At 53.5% G+C, this 17651-nt stretch overlaps 1 protein-coding gene across 3 annotated transcripts in view; it reads left to right on the forward strand.

The window, feature by feature from the left end:
• Nucleotides 1-17651, forward strand: part of LOC119389486 (mediator of RNA polymerase II transcription subunit 13-like) — a 121860-nt gene that overhangs the window by 22280 nt on the left and 81929 nt on the right. For all 3 annotated transcript variants that reach the window (XM_037656773.2, XM_037656774.2, XM_037656775.2), the window contains exon 2: nt 10975-11218. In XM_037656773.2, coding sequence (XP_037512701.1) covers nt 10975-11218 — 244 coding nt within the window. The remainder of the gene's footprint in view (nt 1-10974; nt 11219-17651) is intronic.

Raw genomic sequence — 17651 nt, forward strand, 5'->3', positions numbered from 1 at the left:
ACCGCAAACTGTGCGCGCTGTCACGAAGCCGCGCTGCCGTAACAGGCGTGTTGTACGCACAGTGACGCGATCGCTCCACACCTGCCGCCCGGCTAAGCTTACATATGACTACCGTCTCGACGCGCGACTCGGCGTTGCGTGTGACACAGCTGTCGGGAGGACTGTTCGTGGCAGCCAGCCGTGCGCGCACTGTTCTCGACTGGGAGGATCGTCTGGGTAGGAGCGCAACCGTCGCGTTACGTTCGTTGAAGCGAATCACTCACCATCATAAAAGCTGCTAACATTGTTCTTAGTATAGATCGAGGCGACGTTTGCGTAAACTTCTCGATATTTGATCACGCTGGGAAATCTGCAGTTAGCGGCCCTGTTTTTATCTGATAGTTAGCGTAAAATTGCGCTGTATTATCCGCCTGTAGTTACCGTCAACTGATTTTTTTAATGAGCTCACAATAACCACATTAGGTAAATTTCTCACCGTACTCAGCTGTAATTCTAGCGTTCTTGGGGGCGTATTGCACAAAAATTGATATCTCGCACCTGTGCGTACGCAGCGCTGCTTTGTATTTATTCATTTAATTTTTTTTTTCATAAATTCGTTATCTCCACTCTTCTGCACTCGGCTTGTGTTTGATGCACTTTTCATCTCTTATTTTGAGCTAGCCGTCACTCAGCCAATCCGCCAGGGGCGAATATATGCATATTCTTGAACACGGGATGTCGTTGGAGCTAACGTTTCGACAGGAGGTCTCGTATTCTTCAAGGCAGCCTTGAAGAACACTTGTCGAAACGTTGGCTCATCCCCCGTTCTAGAATCTCTCCAAGCCTCAATCTTCTCCAGAACCTTGTTTTGATTTCCAGGGCGAGTATGTTAAACTAAGTGTAAAGGTCTATACTTGCATAATCACTGTGCGGAAGAACACTGAAGGCAGCAGCTGCCTCGCTGAGCGGCGAACTGTGTGAATGTATACTGATGTGCGACTTAGCGTATCCAGCCATCCGAAACCCACAGCCACTATCGTTACTCTCGTGTGACGGAACGTCACTTCCAATGCCAGAAATCGCCGTTGTGTGTCGCTGTAGTCGGAGCGGAAGGCTCTTCGTTCAAATAAATTTGTAACTGCTTCGTTTTCGGCACTGCTACTTGCTTTACGACATCCCCGCAATCCATAGTATCAGAAGAAACGGTGAAAAAAAATGGCTGAATTCTTGTCGCAGGGCCCCTTTAAAGGGACAAACACTATAGGCAAATATTAAGTCGACGTTGATTGTTGAAATAGCATTCCAGAACTGCACAAGTGTTAAAAGGCGGGCTAGTTGGTATTGGTTCATACTGAAATATTGGCAGCGCAAACTAACGGGACGCAGAAGGGGAACACAAACAAGCGCAGGCTGAAACTTGGATTTATTCACAGAAGATAATATATACCAGGAAAACATGAAGGGAAAGGGAAATACATGAGGGAAGGATCCACATTGCACAAAGTGTGGTTGCGTACCTGAATTTTCGCGCACGTCTGTTTTATATGCCCGTCGAGACACTAAAACTAGGCAGATTGCGGAAGCCGTTTTCATTAAAAAGAATATCGATAGTTGTGTCAGCTCACCTTCCATATCGCTTTTAGATTGTGAAATCTCGTTTATCGACGACACCTGATTATGGTGGATCCTTCCCTCATGTATTTCCCTTTGCCTTCATGTTTTCCTGGTATATATTATCTTCTGTGAATAAATCCAAGTTTCAGTCTGCGCTTGCTCGTGTTCCCCTTCTGTGTCCCGTTAGTTTGCGCTGCCAATATTTCAGTATGAGCATTCCAGAAACCTCTTAGTGCTTGTTTCGTGCCAAGGAAATGCTTATTTTGAAAGAAAATCGCGTTTTAGTGGTCCGCACGGCGTTAGCGCACTTCAAATCACTCGCCTGAACGGGCCTTCTAACGTAGCAGTTGCCGTGCCCAACGTTGCCCGCCTTTACTGCCCGGCCGCCGCCGCTACGGTTTTTCGTGCAACAGCGGCCATCAACCTTGCTAAGACGTAGCCACGGGCCACTCCGAAGCTGTACTGTTCACTGTAACAGAGCTTAGCTTAGCCAGCAGCAGCTGTAGAGTACCAGCAGTGCGAAAATAGCGAGAGCCAAGCACACTCAGCAGTACGCGATACCGAAACTACCACTGAGACGCACAGCTCGGCGAAAACGGAACTTTTGAGCCACTCGCGCCGTTCTCCACGGTAACACCAAGAGGTTCTTTTTTTCCGTGAATCAAACAGAAACGAACGAGCAGCATTCCATTACGTCTTGTGATGCACGGAACGTTCTTTTATTGTCGCAACTAGTTTGATTACTGGTGGTTAATTGTACTCGGGGCTCTTGACGTCGTCGGGATCATTTTCAAAATGTCCCACTCGTGGCGCACATCGTGTTCTACATATACCTTAATTTCTCGATTAGTAGAGCACTGCTGTTCGTTGATAATATTGACGTTTTAGATGTTCTCACACATTTACCTTTCACTTTGACATATAAATTGTTATTTGCCTTTAGTGTCCGTAAGGCTGACCGTGCAGTTGGCCTAGCCGTCGCCAAGTGTCGTCATTGCGTGTTCTACTGGGCTTCAAATAGATGTAATATGAAACCTGATTGGAACAAACCGGCTGGGTGGCTTGTTTGTCGCCGCTTCGTTTCAAAGGGGGACTCCAATAAAGGTCATCATCTGAAGAGGTTGACGTACTTCAACGCCGGTGCAGTGGCAGACTTCCATTTAAACGTGCACCTGGCGCCTTTTATCGAGAAGCATCGTCGTCCTTCGCGGCGGCGTCGACGTCACGCGCTGCCTGTTTTGCCACAGACACGCCGGTGCACCTGCGCAAGGCTGCATTCCGGTAAACGAGCGTTTGGCCGGCCTTCGCTTCCTCTCCGAGTTGGTTGCCAACCCGGTTCGTGCAGGGGGAATGAAGAGGCGTAGTGGCGGGGCGCTGGTTGCGCGGCTTGATATTAAAAACTACGGCGAAGTGTTGGTTTGGCCAATTTGGTTGTAAGTGTACTGCCGAAGAAATCTTGGCAAGACTTCGGTGCTGGCACCGCATAATTTTTCGTATTAGCAGCTTTGAAAGGGCACCCAAGCAGACGACATGCGCACCTGGTCGTTAGCGGATACGATGTCGCAGCGCATCGCCTCCGAGATTTCCCGGCGTTCCGTGGGCGACGCCTAATCTCTGAGGTCGTTTTGAAAAACCGCGCGTTCTGAGTCGTGCGTCATTTCCTTTGAGTGAAGCGACTAATTCTTTTCTGAAGTCTCGGTGTATATTTTTTCGGGCTTTTAGTGAAGCATTCACTTGTATTTGAAACGTAGTAGTTCCCACAGCTGTTAAAGGGACACCAAAGAGCAAAACGATTTTTCTCGTATTAGTAAACTACTCTCACGTTACCGAAAACACCACGCTTGCGCCGAGAATACGTTTAGTAAGCGAGAATTCGCGCAAAAAAAAAAAAAAAATGTGGGCGGCGACGCCACCTTGAAGTTTCCGCACCATTCGCCGTGACGTCACATATTTTGACGGCGCCCATTAGGGCCTGCATAGTTCCTGAATGGTAAAAAAGAAGTACACTGTCCTCTGAGAGGGCCATACAGTTAACATACCAAGTTTGAGGAAATTTTGCTGTGCCAATGGCGCCAAAAGACGATAAATACACTGAAAACCGTGACGTCACGCGTGGAGATTTTGGCGCGAAATTTAAAAATGAAACTTAGAACTTCATTTTTTTGCTTTATTAATACACCTATGATGGTGAAATTATAGACATTATAGTTCTCAAAGTACAATTTATCAATCTAAACCGATTAATTGTTTCTCTTTAGTGTCCCTTAAGGTGGCGTTAACGAAGCAGGGAGGGAGATTACAGACCCATGGAGACGCCACATTCAGTGTTTGTATGGCGTGCTCTTCTTCTAGCTCAGTGCGAAGGTTTTTAAAGCGAAAGTTGTAGCCTCTTTAGCCACCTCCGGCACATTGTTTTCTCCCTGAGCCCCTTTCGTTAAAGCGTTGGCATCGGTCGAAACATCGGTGCTGGAAACATTGAATTTTCCTGCTGCACTTGATTCGGGAAAGAAATCCATTTTTGGCAAATATATACGATCGGTATGGTCGTCGCTGCGTCTCTAGCCGCACGAAACGCACTTACGGAGGGCGCGGTCGTAATCGCGTTCCGAAGGGAACGAAAAGAGCGGCGGGGCAGCATCCGCACCATCCGCGTGAATGGATGGGCGAGGGAGAGCGCGGCTGGCCAATCGATGAGTGGCTGTGACACGGGCGGGCAGGCAGCCGCCGCCGCCGCACGTGTTTGGGCTCTGATGCCACGGAGCGCCGAGCCCCGAGGCCGGTGCTGCTGCTTGCGCACCCTTCCTCGATCAGATTAGCCGCGGGGTCCTCTCCCCGACGCTGAACGCAAGAGCGGGCGGCTTCGGTGTGTCCCGCTCCGACGCGTGGCGTTGTCGCCTGGCAGTTGACAGCGTTCGCCTGTCCTCGAGCGCTGCGTCGAGTCGTGGACCGATGTCGAAGGCGGGGCTAATCCCGCCGCTCTGTCCTTAGCTTAAATAACTCGCAGACCGTAGCCCGAACAGTTTCATCGCATTCCCGGCCTGCCTCCACCGCAGTTCGCATTTCAAGGCCGGTTGACTGAATTTTTCGTCGTCGGCCGCCACGGTGGTACAGTGGTTATGGTGCTCGGCTGCTGACCCGAAGGTCGTGGGTTCGATTCCGGCGGCGGTCGCATTTTCGATGGAGGCGAATATGCTAGGAGCCCGTATACTTATGTTTAGGTGCACGTTAAAGAACCCCAGGGGCTCGCAATTTCCGGAGCCCTCTAATACGGCGTGCCTCATAACCATGTCGTGGTTTTAGCACGTGAAACCCGAGCAATTATTATTGTATGGATTTCTCGTCGTTAGCGAGATTCTTAAAACGGGAGGTAAAGGAAACGCGATGGACGCTACTAGGGGAGCTTGCGCTGCGCGTGAGGCGATTATGACGACGCCGTCGTTCCCGAGTTGCCACTTGTGCGCGCCTATCCCTTCGCGTCGCGGCGCCCGCGGGAGCGGCGAGCGAGAGTGCAGTCCATTGATCGACGTGGTCTCCACACGTTCGTTCCGCTGTGGCCGATGTTGCTTTTCGTGTTATTTTCTCTCCCCCACGTCTCAGCCGGCCCCGTTTAGTAGCGGCTTCGTGGAACCCTTATCTTGCTACTCTCTTTTTTTATTGACTCTTCGGTTGTCGTAAGGGGCTTTTGTGGTCCCTGGCAAAAGGAGTGTCATAGTATTAAGCTTCCGCTTAATGACTCGTCAAGCCGTCTTTTTTTTTTTTTTTTTCAGCTGCGGAATCCTAGGATATAATGCGCATCGTTTCATTTATATTTATTATTTCCCCACCCAAAGTTCACGGTAGCGCTGTCATCCTTGTGCAGTGTTCATGCAATCCATCTAACCAACGTCTTTGTGTGCGTGCGTGCGTGTGTGTGTGTGTGTGTGTGTGTGTGTGTGTGTGTGTGTGTGTGTGTGTGTGTGTGTGCGCGCGTGTGTGTGTGTGTGATTACCGAAAAAATTGTCGACGTATGTAATTTCTTTTTTTTTTTTTACGTCAGACACTGTTAGTCGCTTTATTCTTGGCGGCACCTTTATTGTAGATGCTTCTTCGACCAGTTACGTCCTCGCCGGGATGCTGCTCGTGGCACCGCAAAAATGAATTGTCTAACACGTCTTGTAATGTGTTCACCCTTTCGTCATATTATGCCACAAATCACGAAGAGTGCGCGCTGCGGATTCAGTCTCGCGTTCGCAAGGGCACGATCGCGGCCTCCGACGCATGGGGGTCGACCTTATGGGGACCAGTTTGGCTGCTGGAAGGCTGCCGTCAAGGGAAGGGGGAGTACGCCCCTGTAGAGCAGAACGGTGCCGCGGCGTGATCGCGGTAGCAGGTTGGGATAAAGTGCGATTACAGATTGGCTTCTCAGTTGTGCGGCTTCCGGGCACCGATTGTGGCGTGTGGTAGAGGCGCGTAGAACACGATTAAAGGAAAAGCAAGGGCAGGGCCGGTTGGAGGAACGACGAGTCACTTGCTCTTTTAAGCGCCTAGAATCTTGGTCTGGATTGTCCGGGTTCTATCGCCATGGGACTGGCAATCCTGGTCTTATTGAATTGAATTTGAACTTTATTCAGACAGACATTGTCTGGGATGAAGGGGCTAAAGGCAGATGCAACTGCCTGACAAGGGCCCCCCTACCCATACATTGCTCAGGGGTGGAAAGCCATTTGACACTAATGACCAAACGCAGTTGGAAAAGCTGGAACAAGTTCTTCACCTCTGCGGCAACCGAGAGTACATTTCCAAAAAAAAAAAAAAAGAGACTAACTGAAATAGTATTTGAGTTCTAACCGAATTCGTCCTGTCTACTTCTACCCTGGTGTCTCGTCCCATGCGCAGTTTAAGTTCACATACTAACTGAATTAGTATTTTAATTACAATACTTTGTTTGCTAAAATATGCGCAGCGGAAATATCGGTCTAGAGTATCGTAAAAAGTAACTGTTGGCAAAGTTCGGCGTTAAATTTTGCCGTTCGAAATGCACTAAACTCGGCGTAGCATATATGTAGCATGCTTTGCATTACGACGGACATAAACCGATGTTCCGTGATGGAGCGACGGAACGGATACCAAGAGATGGGAAAAGTAGCCGAGGACAGCGGAGTGGTTAGATGGAGCGATGAAATTACGAAGTTTTCGGGCGTGAAATGGAATCGTCTCGCACATGGTAGTCGTCACGCTTGGCATCTTGGCGTATGCTTGTCGCATACGGCGTTGATGATGACGCAGTACACTACTCCCGCTGGTGGAAGCGGGTCTCTCTGTCCCAAGTGGGGAACCCCGGGTTTTTGTCTCATGGATACAGTGTATGCAAGTGCGACGCTCGTCAAAAGAAGGCAAACGAGTCGCACGCCGAGTCGACTGGGTGTTCACAGCCTCCCCGGTCGTCGCGTTGCTGCCGTGTTTAATTAAAGCGGCTCTCACCAGCGCGCGCTCTCTAATTGCATTTCTGCCACCCCGGCCGCTAGTCTCCGATGGATGACTTTGCTGCTGAAGCGGATCGATGGCTGCCGCCGCGGTTGGGCAGCCCCCCTTTTCCGGCCGACCCCTCTCCGATCGATGCGCAGCAACAGACCCCGACGGCGTTTTCCTCGAGGACGCCCGATCCGTCGCCACCCTTTCCACTCTCCCCTGTCCTCACCCTTTTATTTATTTTTATTCTTAGTTTCTAACTCTGAAATGGGCTTCATGCAAATACCTGTCTCCCTCTCCAGCTCCTTTACTTAGTCCTCCGTCATTTGCCGGGTAAAGCGCTGTAGGATGACTCGACGATTACGTCGCTGATCGCTTGCGCCGCATATACCAGAAGTTGAGCCGATAATGCGGCGGTGACGGAGTCAATTTCACTTTTCCCTCAGTCTTGTTGCAATTTCGTTGGCGCCAGCGTCGGTGAATGTCGATTTGAAGTACTCGCCCGTTAACCTGATTGCCAGAAATTGGTTCCGAGCTGTTTCACGGTCACGTCGCCGTTTTCGTTTCGTTGTTTTCGGACTTTCTCGTTAATTTCCACCGTATCCACCTCTTGTTTGCCTTCCACTCAGTTGCTGAGAGAAAAAAAATTCTTTGAGGGAAACGCGGAGAGGGTCAGCTTGAGGTAATACAGTGCAGACCACTTATAACGTAACCGCATATAGTGCAGGACCGGTTATAATGCGGTCTTTTTCGACTCCCGTTTACCCTCCCATAGAACCGCATGTATACGCATACCGCTTATTGTGCAGTCCCCCAAGATGAAATACCGTTTATAATGCGGTTGCGGGAAAATATTCCTGACAAACGCGGCAGCGGGTACGGTTCTCAAAGGAGGTACGCCGCTGGGGAGGGAGCGACGAGGTCGTTACGAAGGGCGAGGGCACGCACACTGAACGAACGAGGGGCGGAGGGAGGAAAAAGACCGCGGCAGCGCTATGCGGGCTCGCCGAGTGGGGAAGGATGGTGGTTGCCTAGGCGACGGAGTAGCCTTTGCACCGGCGGCGGCAAGGCTCCGCGGCAGCTTGCCGGCAGCGCGTTCCGCGTGGAATGCGTGGAACGTACGATCGCGTCCTCATCAAGTGCGCTTTAAAGTAAGTTTCCTGTCGGGAAAAGCGTCGTTGTTATCACACTTGCTACAGATATCGCGTTTGCTACCTCGTCCGCAAAGTGAAAAGCTTTGCAGCTTCATGACGCGAGCTTTCGCCTTTTCTGCCAGTGCGCGGACTTAAACGAGCTTGGCGGGCTTTTGTCGCCGTTGGTCTCCCGGCCGCGAACACAAACTTCGTATCACGCGCGCTGTTCTTGGGTTAGTGCTTCAGTGCGATCTTTTCGACGTCCGACCTTCATGTTGTCTTGGACACTTCCCGCGACAACATGCTGAACCGCAGGCTAGGCCTAATCAGCGTTGGTTGCTTTTCGGTAGCGGTCGCGGGCGATAAAAGTTGCGGTTTGGTGCGGAATCAACGAAACTTTTTGCGATGGCTGCACTTGAAGGGAAGGGAATCATATCGTTAATGAAAACGAGGGCATGGTTGGCACAAGCGACTCTCGAATGGTGGTTCCGGATTCGATTGCAATGTCTCGGACATCGCGTGCGCGCCCGTGAAATCGAACGATCGGTACCGCGCTCAGCACGTGAAATTTCGGTCGCGATTCGACATGGTTTCTGTGTAATGCGCATACCTCGAGGTGGCCTGAAACGTAGTCGGCGAATTTCCGCGATGGCACTTTGTTTTGTTTGCTTTTTCCCCCGTGTTCATTTCGTTGGCAATGCGGGTCTTTGGAGGTTAATTTTTGAACATGCATTCGGAGATTTAAGTGGTTGTAAGCGCCCCAAATCGCATATGTCGATTATCGGACACGCGAGGCTACATGCTCAACACGTTTTGCGCAAGTGCAGCCTTTGAAAAGGTTGTTTTGGTTATAGTGCGGTACCGCTTATAGTGCGGATATTCGCGACTCCGGCGACTTACGTTATAAGCGGTCTATACTGTAGTCCAGTTCAGGGGGTAGATGACACGCAGTGTAGCGTGCGATTATGTACGCGTGCGTGTATAAAGGCCCTGTTAACAGCTTTGACTCCGGTCGCCTGTTGACTGAAAATCGGTGAGAGCCTTGATGGTCCACTTCCGTGTGTTCTTACGGCCCTGTCAACTACCTGTTGTCAATCAGCGTTATCGCATAGGTCGATGTCGTTTGTACACAGTCGTACCTGCTTCCTTTCTTTCCCCTTCGCGTTTTGCGCTATTAGGCACGTGTTGGCACTGTACCTCTCAGATTGGCACTGCTTATTTCATAATGCAGTATGAGACTCTTTCGACAACCTTAAATGTAAACATTTCGACAGAAGTCTGTCTGGCTGGGTAGAAGAATTAAGAAGTTGAAATACCTCCAGCCACAAATTCTTGTAGGAAACCCGACGTTTCGAGACCGGCTTGGTCTCTTCTTCAGGGGTGACTGTGCTGATCAGGGGGGCTTCGTCGCAGCTTGTTTTTGGCTCCGCCTTTCTCTTTCCCTCACAGAAGAAGAGAGGATCGTGGCCGAGTTAAGAAAGAACGGATACACGACAGCTTTCATCCGCCGTGTGGCACGCCGCATGCCGAAAGGTCAGCTTCCCCACCGCGGAGACGCACCTGCGAACGACAAACGCGACCCTCCCCCCACGCTGGCCACCCCACCGGATACAATGGTATCGAAGAAACCAGCCCAACGAGTCGTCATCCCGTATGTTCCGGGAACTAGCGAACAGCTCGCCAGGGTTCTCGGAAAAAGCTGGGGTCACGGTGGTCCACAAGCCGGCCTCAACGCTCGCTCGCTTACTACCGCGGCCGAAAGATCGACCGTCCCGGGAGCAACACCAGGGCGTGGTCTACAAAGTGTCATGTGCTGACTGTCCAGCGAGCTACATAGGCGAGAGTAAGTGCTTCCTGGAAAGAATGCGCCAACACAAAAACGACGTCAGAAAGATGGAAATGCAACGCAGTGCCCTTGCAGAGCATTGCGAGAAGCACGACCACAAAATTGACTTCGAGGGCGCTTCCATCATAGAAACGGAAAGGAATCTGGGAAGGAGGCTCTTACTCGAGTCGTGGGCACATCCAGAACACACCTGCGAATGTGAACCGGTCCCTCGGAACAATGCCTCCGATCTACGTGCACGGCCTCCGGAATGTGAGGGAAAGAGAAAGGCGGAGCCAAAAACAAGCTGCGACGAAGCCCCCCTGATCAGCACAGTCACCCCTGAAGAAGAGACCAAGCCGGTCTCGAACGTCGGGTTTCCTACAAGAATTTGTGGCTGGAGGTATTTCAACTTCTTAATTTCGACAACCTGTGTGTAGCACTACTCTGATGAATGCACTTGTCTTGTGGTCCGCGCGTGTGTCTTCCGGGTACTGCAACAGCGATTATATATATATATATATATATATATATATATATATATATATATATATATATATATATATATATATATATATATATTATATATATATATATATATATATTCCTTACATTTTAGTTTTATTCTAACAGCCATGTGGAAATGGCTAGCCGTCGCTAGGAAATGGCAGCTACTCTTTCACTTATTTTTTTATTGCAAAAAATACAAAAAAAAAAACAGGAGAAATACACTCGAACACGTTTTATGTGAATAGAACGGACACACCGTTGCGACCCAGATGATACTATACAAACACGTAAGTATATCTGAGATCGCGTTGTAACGTTCAAAAAAAAAAAAATTTTTTTCTGTTATCACGCGTAGGCGTGCGAGCAATGTCCGCTGCCAAAAAAGAAACGTCGCAAAACTCCTCGTTTATCGATGTTTTATCGTGGCAAGAAGTAAGAGGTTCCGCTGACGTTGTTTCCTCGCAGGCGGACTTGTGTGGCCTCAAATGGCGTCGTCTGAGCACCGAACACCCGTCGCCGGCAGTCGGCGGTGGCGCGGAACCACTGTCCGAGCCCGTGCTGTGGTCGTTCGCCAAGTGCCTCGCGGCCGACCTGCTGTGTGTGTGGCGCAGGGTAGCGCGGCCCGAGCACCAGCACCGGCGCGAGCTCTGGCTCTTCTGGTACGGCGAAGAGCCGGACCTGAGCGGCCTCGTCTCGCCCGAGCTGAGCGGTGAGTCCCCTCTTCGTTTTATAGAGAGCGCGACCCGCCGCGTGCTACAGGTGCGAATAGCGAACGAGAGTCGCGGCGTCGCTACTGCGTCTACCGGAATACGCTCCTGTTCCGTTCGATGGGAGGATCTCAAGTACGAGTATCACTTGAGAGAGTAGTGCTCATCTATACTGTACAATGCAAGTGAAATCTGGCTAAAGCAAGCTGACGATCCTGTTGGTTGGGATTCGACACATCCCTGTCCGGTCGTGCTGTAGGCCCGATATTTTTATGATCCCTGAAAAATTCATTGGCATGTCTTTCTATTTGGGAATCTTTAAGTAAGCAGGAAAAAATGAAATACTGGTATTTGTTGGTTATCGGGCCTCTCAAAAAAAAAAAAAAAGCGGACAGTTGAAATGATGAGACGTAACGAAGTGAAAAAAAATGTGGTTCCCTTTGCCCTCACGTTTCGCAATATTAAGCGTGAGTTGACACTGTTAGGCCTGCTCGTGCTTTTTCATGCTGGTGCCTGCATCTTGACGTAGCGAAAGTCGTCAGTGGGTTCTGGAAAGCTCGGCCCCGATTTCGAAGCTTTTCTGACACTTTTTTTTTTTCGGCTGTGCCCTCCTCAAACCGGAAATGTCTAGTGCGACATAGACGGAGGGCTGTGAGGGACGAGTCAAAACGTGGTCTCTGAGGGCGCATCGAATCAAGGGGGTTTTCTTTTTTGGCGCCGGGCGGTGAGTCACTCTCGCGATACCGGGCATCCGCGGCGCGAAAGGCATCGAACTCGGCCAAGGTCAGCGCGCTTGAAGGAACGCAACGCGGCTCCAGCGATGCTTGTTGCGTCGTGTGACGAAAGCGCCGCGCTCTTGCGGCCTGGTGAAACTCGGCTACAGTGCGCGCAGGTATTCGGCGATCTGCGCGTATACTATGCACGCGCCATTGCGCCGCGCAGCAACATCGTCTCGACCTTGGCACGGATACTCTGGTCCTCATCGGTCTGTAGAGGTTGTCGGAGCCGCGCGTCGCCTTCCTTTAACGGTGGAGTTTGCGGCGACCCAGTCGCGTCAGTCGACTGATGAGTTGGGGAGGCACGAGTCGGTGCGACACTCGTGGTCAGTCGTTGCTTCGGGCTCATACGCGCGTTGAAAGCGCCGGTTAGTTGAAAATATCGTATGGAGGTACGAATGCACGTTTGGCGACTGCAGCACTTTATATAGGTTGGTGAGTGCAGTGTTGCGTTCGTGGCCCAGTACTTGAACCGGATTATAGGCAGTTTTAGAATGGCGTACGCAAAGCTTTGCGTTAGCTTCTCGCGCATCTGCGCATGCGTCGTACGCTAACCGCTTGCGATCCCCCGTTAAGTCACGGAAATTGTGGGCCGCAAACCCTAACTTAGCTTACGCTATTCTAAAACTGCCTAATAAACGCTAACGTAACGAGTGGCACGCGACACCGATACTACGAGCCATCATATTTAATGATCACGCGAGTTACGAGTAAGTTTACTGCATTCTGTATTCATTCATCTTTGTTGTTAGTATTTGTACTGGACTGTTTCGTCTGATAGGGTGTTCTTCGCTCGTTGCATGTTGCCCGAAAGATCAGTATAGTGGTAAAATGGTAGCATAAAAGGAATAAAAGAAAAGTGTAGGCGCTTTGGGGACACGCGCTGATTCACGAGAGTAGGTAGCCCCGAGCGGCCGTGTCACGTCAGCTCGGTGTACCGTCGGCGCGAGGCGCCAGTCGCTCGCGCACCTATCCTGGACGACGAACGTTGGAAGTCGAGCATAGAGAAGCGCTCACGAAGAACCGCGCATCGGGAGCCGACGCGACGCTGCGCGACGAGTTGACGTCGCGTGACGGGCACGCGTGCCGGCCGCTCTCGGAAGCAGCTCGGCGGCTGCACGCGCGGCCTCTCGTATCTCCCCCCCCCCCCCCCCCCCCCCCCCCCCCCCCCCGCTGCTCGCGGCCGGCCTTGGGGCGCGCCTCTCGCTTCCTCGGCGGCGGTCTCGCTGTGCGCAGGACGACGCCGTTGTTGGCACCGCAGGCCGCCGCCGCCTTTCCCAAGCCCTGCCGCCGTGTGTCTGCGTGCTGCTCTTATCTTCTGTTTCTCGCTCTTCCTTGTTTTCGTTCTCTCGGCCGCCTTCTCGTATTTTATGGCGTAACTTAAACGCAATCCTCGCTCAGTTTCGGTTCTGCAGCCGCGAAACAGCTGTTTTCACCGCCTTAGCGAAACGGTGGCCGTTTATATATTCCAGCGACAGCTTTGATTTCCTCTCGTCGACGACCTCATTACCGGAGAAAACAAAAGCTTTGCAGCGCCTTCCCGCGCAGGTGCTTTTAATTTCATACTTTTCCTCTTGCGCTCGTCGCGCTTAACATTCACGCTCCGTGCTCATTGTCCGCCAGCTGCGTTCTTGTCTCGGACCACGCAGCAGGCGCTGCAGTCCTGCCGATGGCGTGCTCGCTGCGGCGCATCGCCGCGTCCTCGCTCGTTTTCCCCTCCCTTGCCACGAGAGCGGAGTTGTCGCGCGACCTACTTCTCGTTGCTCGCAGCGCCGGCGGGCTTCCGTCTCGGCTGCCAAAATAACGCGGCCACGTTTGCCCTTATGCCGGCGCTGCCCCGCGTCGCGGTGATGCCGTCGCCGAGTTTACGCGTGTGTGTACCACCGCTGGCATCCTACGCAGCCCCCCTTGTTGTGGAGTCGTCGCACACCTGGCGACCTCGCCCCTTCTTGGCGGCCCCTCGCCCCTTGCTCGCTCGCATATCCTTTCTATTCCGGACCGGGGGGTCGTCGGGCGTGGTGTATTGACCGGTCGGCCCGACTGCGATGGAGAAAAGGAATGAACCGAGTGGGGCTGACTCTCGACCCTCCTAGCCGCCATCTCCTCAACCGGCTTCTTTCTTTCGGCGCCCGAGGAAAGCACAGGCGCCGCCAGACCGCGGAATGAGAGGAGGGAATGTGGTTCGGTGTCTTGTCAATTGCGTGCATAGCTGACGGCGTCTGTGTTTCGCGAGGTAAACGTGTGACAAGGTAACGCAAATGACCGAAACACAAGAAGGAACTTGGGCGTAGTTCTTTAGCATTAAACCATGCTTAGCGTAAACCAACGAGCCCATCTTTCCTTTATGTTCAGCTTGGTGATCTTAAGCTGTTCTCGCTTTGAGGTGGGACTCTGTTGGGCTCTTGAAGAGCCCTTAATCGCGTGTCGATGCGTGGTTGTGCGGGGACGTTTTGCTTGAGCGCGGCATTGGGGAGGTGCGTTCGCGCTGCCGGTTCCGGCTCATAGTGAGGCGCTCCGTTACGTTGAGCGGCGGCGGCGGGAGGTGGAAGCACCCGGCTTTCACGGCGGTGCACGGAATCATTGAGAGCGGAGAGGGACCGAGCTCCCGGTAGGAGAGAGATGGAGGGCGGGCGGGATCAGGTAAGGGCGCGCGTGAGCCGTCGGTCTCATCCTTAGCTTTGTCGGGGTAGTCGCCCTCCTCCTCCCCGACGAAGAGGCGATTCCTCCCGACCGGAAACGGGCCACTTTCTCCCCGCGATCCGTTCGCCGTTGTGTGTGCCGCAGGAATGCTGCTGTTCTTTCCCCCGTGGTGGCGATGGTGGCAGCGGCCTGCGCACCCGTACCGGTGGGCGTCCGAGTCCTCGTGCCCGCGCTCACGTAGTCTCTTGCCGCAGATGCGGGTTTAACATTTTCAGGCACGGGACTATGACACTGTGCTGCGAATTCACCAATTTACACGAATTCATCAATGGCTTATATGCTGCTGTGCAGCTTGGGTAACGTCATGCAACTGCTATGTGCTGTCTTAGCTGCAATTGCCAGCAATGCCGAACGGAGTACAAATGTTATCTTTGCAGCTGTTATCTCAAGGGCTGTTTGTCATCCTGAAGAAAATAAGAATCAACACGATGTTGTACCGCTGTTTTGCATTCACTGAACGCCATAAAGACTGTGCCTACATCTGTTTACAGCTCTATTAGAGTTTGAGCCCGTTGTATACACGTTGCGTGTCGGAGAGTTATGCGGACATGCCCCCGGTGCACAGAGGCCGTGTTGCCCTTCCCAGTGGCGCCGCGTCACGCACCGCGTGTGTTGGTGGTACACGGCGAGTGTTACCTCCCCGTCTTTCCTCGCGAAAGGGGCGGCGGGCCCCCGGCCTTCTCGCTGCCCCGGCTCCTCAGGTCTTGTCTTTCGGCGCCGCTGGGGAATCCCCTCCCCCCCTCTCATTCCGCGGAGCCAGCCGCCCGGCCGAGTTCATTGAGCCGGCCCGGTCTGCTCCTTCCTGAGGGGCGAACTGCTGCTTTTCGGTGTGAGCCTCCTCTCCCCTCTCTGCGCCCGTTTCGGCCGAAGCCGTGTGGTCGCACCGAGCCTGGCGACAGGACCGATCGCCGAGCAAGCGCGCCTCCTCCGCGTGTACGGGAAGGACGGCGGGGAAGGGTGGCCGCGACTTCGCTCTGTCTCCTGCTGCTGCCACTGCTCTGGTGGTCGAGGCGTCGTTTAACCGTCGCCAGGTTGTGCAGCAGGTTCGTTCTCTGCCCCCCCCCCCCCCCTCCCCCGTTTTTGGACGTCTCTTCGCGCGACGCCGCTGCGGTGGAAGGGCAGTGACCCAGTGGGCGCGATCGCGGTTGATATACTCCTCCGCCCGTGGCACGCGTCGACCTGGTTGTTCGTGGACGTCTCTTTCGGCTATGCACGGGTGGGTTATCGGCGATGACGACCCGAGCTGCGTTTGTTGGGAAGAAAGTGCAGACGCGCGCGACGACAGCGAGTGACTTTTTCTCGAAGACAAAGTTCTGGCCACGCGCGTGCAAGCCCGTGGCGCAGGCATCCTTCAGGGGGCTTGGCGCTTCCCTCCGCGGAGTCGTGTGAGTGCCGAGGTCAGAGTGGACCGGACTGTCGAAAAAAAAAAAAAAATATCGCGGGGAGGAGGGTGGCGACATCGGCTCCCGCGACGCGCGTTCGCACGGCGCGCGGTCTACGCCCGGCGGCCGCGTGCGTGCTCGCTCTGGGGTGAACGCACCGGAGGGGGAGCGAGCCTCGCCGGCGGTCTCGCCCCACTGGCGCAAACGGGACCGCGCGTACGCTGTTTCTTTTTTTTTTTCTCTTGCCCGGTCGTCAACCCGACGGCCGCCTTTCCTTTTCGCTCGCCCATGTGCGCTATGAAGGAACGATGGTGCCCGGCGTTTTCTCCTCAAGTGGGTCGGGCACCGCGCAACACTCATCTCCTGGTAGATGCGCCGGGCGGTATGTTTCATCCCGCGGACGAGTGACATTGGCCTGCTCCCGTTTGGGTGAGAGAGAGCGCGAGGAAGCTTTCCAAGAGGCGGACGGACCCTTCGATCAGCCTTGCCCATATTTCTTAAAAGCACGCGATCGGGAACTGGGAGAAAAATTCCGTCCCTTTAGCTGGTGCCAGCGACACACGTCGGACACGCGTGCCCCCGGGGACGGGCAGGGTTCCCTTCGAACGAAGCGGGCGTGGCGCCACGTATGATCGAAACCACTCGCTCGCCTCGAAATTTAATCGATCTCTATTACGCTATCACGCGCGTGCCGATGAGAGGAATTTCCGTTGGCCAACGCGTCTTCCCCGAGTTAAAAGCTCGCTGTCGGGTCGCTCGCTCGTAGTGTGGTAGCTTGCCTCGGGCACTGCAAGGCGTAGGCATCGTGTTTTATTCTTTGCGTTGACCGAGTGCGGTGCTCCTGATCGTAGCTGAGGCGTAGAAGGGGCCATCGGCGCAACAGAACAATGCGCGCTTTGGTTGACCCACATGCGTGGCCCGCTCGTGCAAGCGCACGGGGGAAAGGGGGGGGGGGGTCGAAAGAAAGGGGGCTGACGGGGGCCTGGCAAGGTCGCGCAGGTATGTTTGGAAACAATCGTCGTAAAATTCCGCGATGCGTACCAGCCCGCAGCAGCACAAATAGAGAGAGGCTGTGTTCGAGGGTCCCGGCCAGTCAGTCGATCGCGCGGCAGTTTCCGCTCGCGTTCCCCCCCGATTTACCCGCCCGGCGTCGTGCCGACGTTTCGTCGCTGTTGGCGCGCACGCGTGGTGCGTTCGCTCGGCCGCGATGGTGCTTCAGTAACCGTGACGTCGCTCGAATGCAGCACGGGCTGCGGTGCCAACGCGGGCAGGGGGGGGGGGGGGGGCGAGTCTTCTTCGCGGCCGGTCGATAGACGACGAGGCCTGCGAGGTGCGCCGAGAGTGAGGGAGGCGCACGCCGAGCGCCGCCCGCCCGCTTCCGCGTGCAGCGATTGTGGTCGTTTCCGGGTCCGCCTGTGGCAGCAGCGAGAAGAGCGAGTTGAGTCCGACCACTTCCGTCCGAACTCGGCGTTTTACAGCATCGAAGATTTGTGTGCAAATCTCTGAGCAAAGATCAGACGTTTCAAGGCTAATTATCGAGGTCCCGTTTATAGGTAACGAGACTAATTGTTCGGGCA

The sequence above is a fragment of the Rhipicephalus sanguineus genome, chromosome 4 (assembly GCF_013339695.2).
Source record: "Rhipicephalus sanguineus isolate Rsan-2018 chromosome 4, BIME_Rsan_1.4, whole genome shotgun sequence".
Lineage (NCBI taxonomy): Eukaryota > Metazoa > Arthropoda > Arachnida > Ixodida > Ixodidae > Rhipicephalus > Rhipicephalus sanguineus.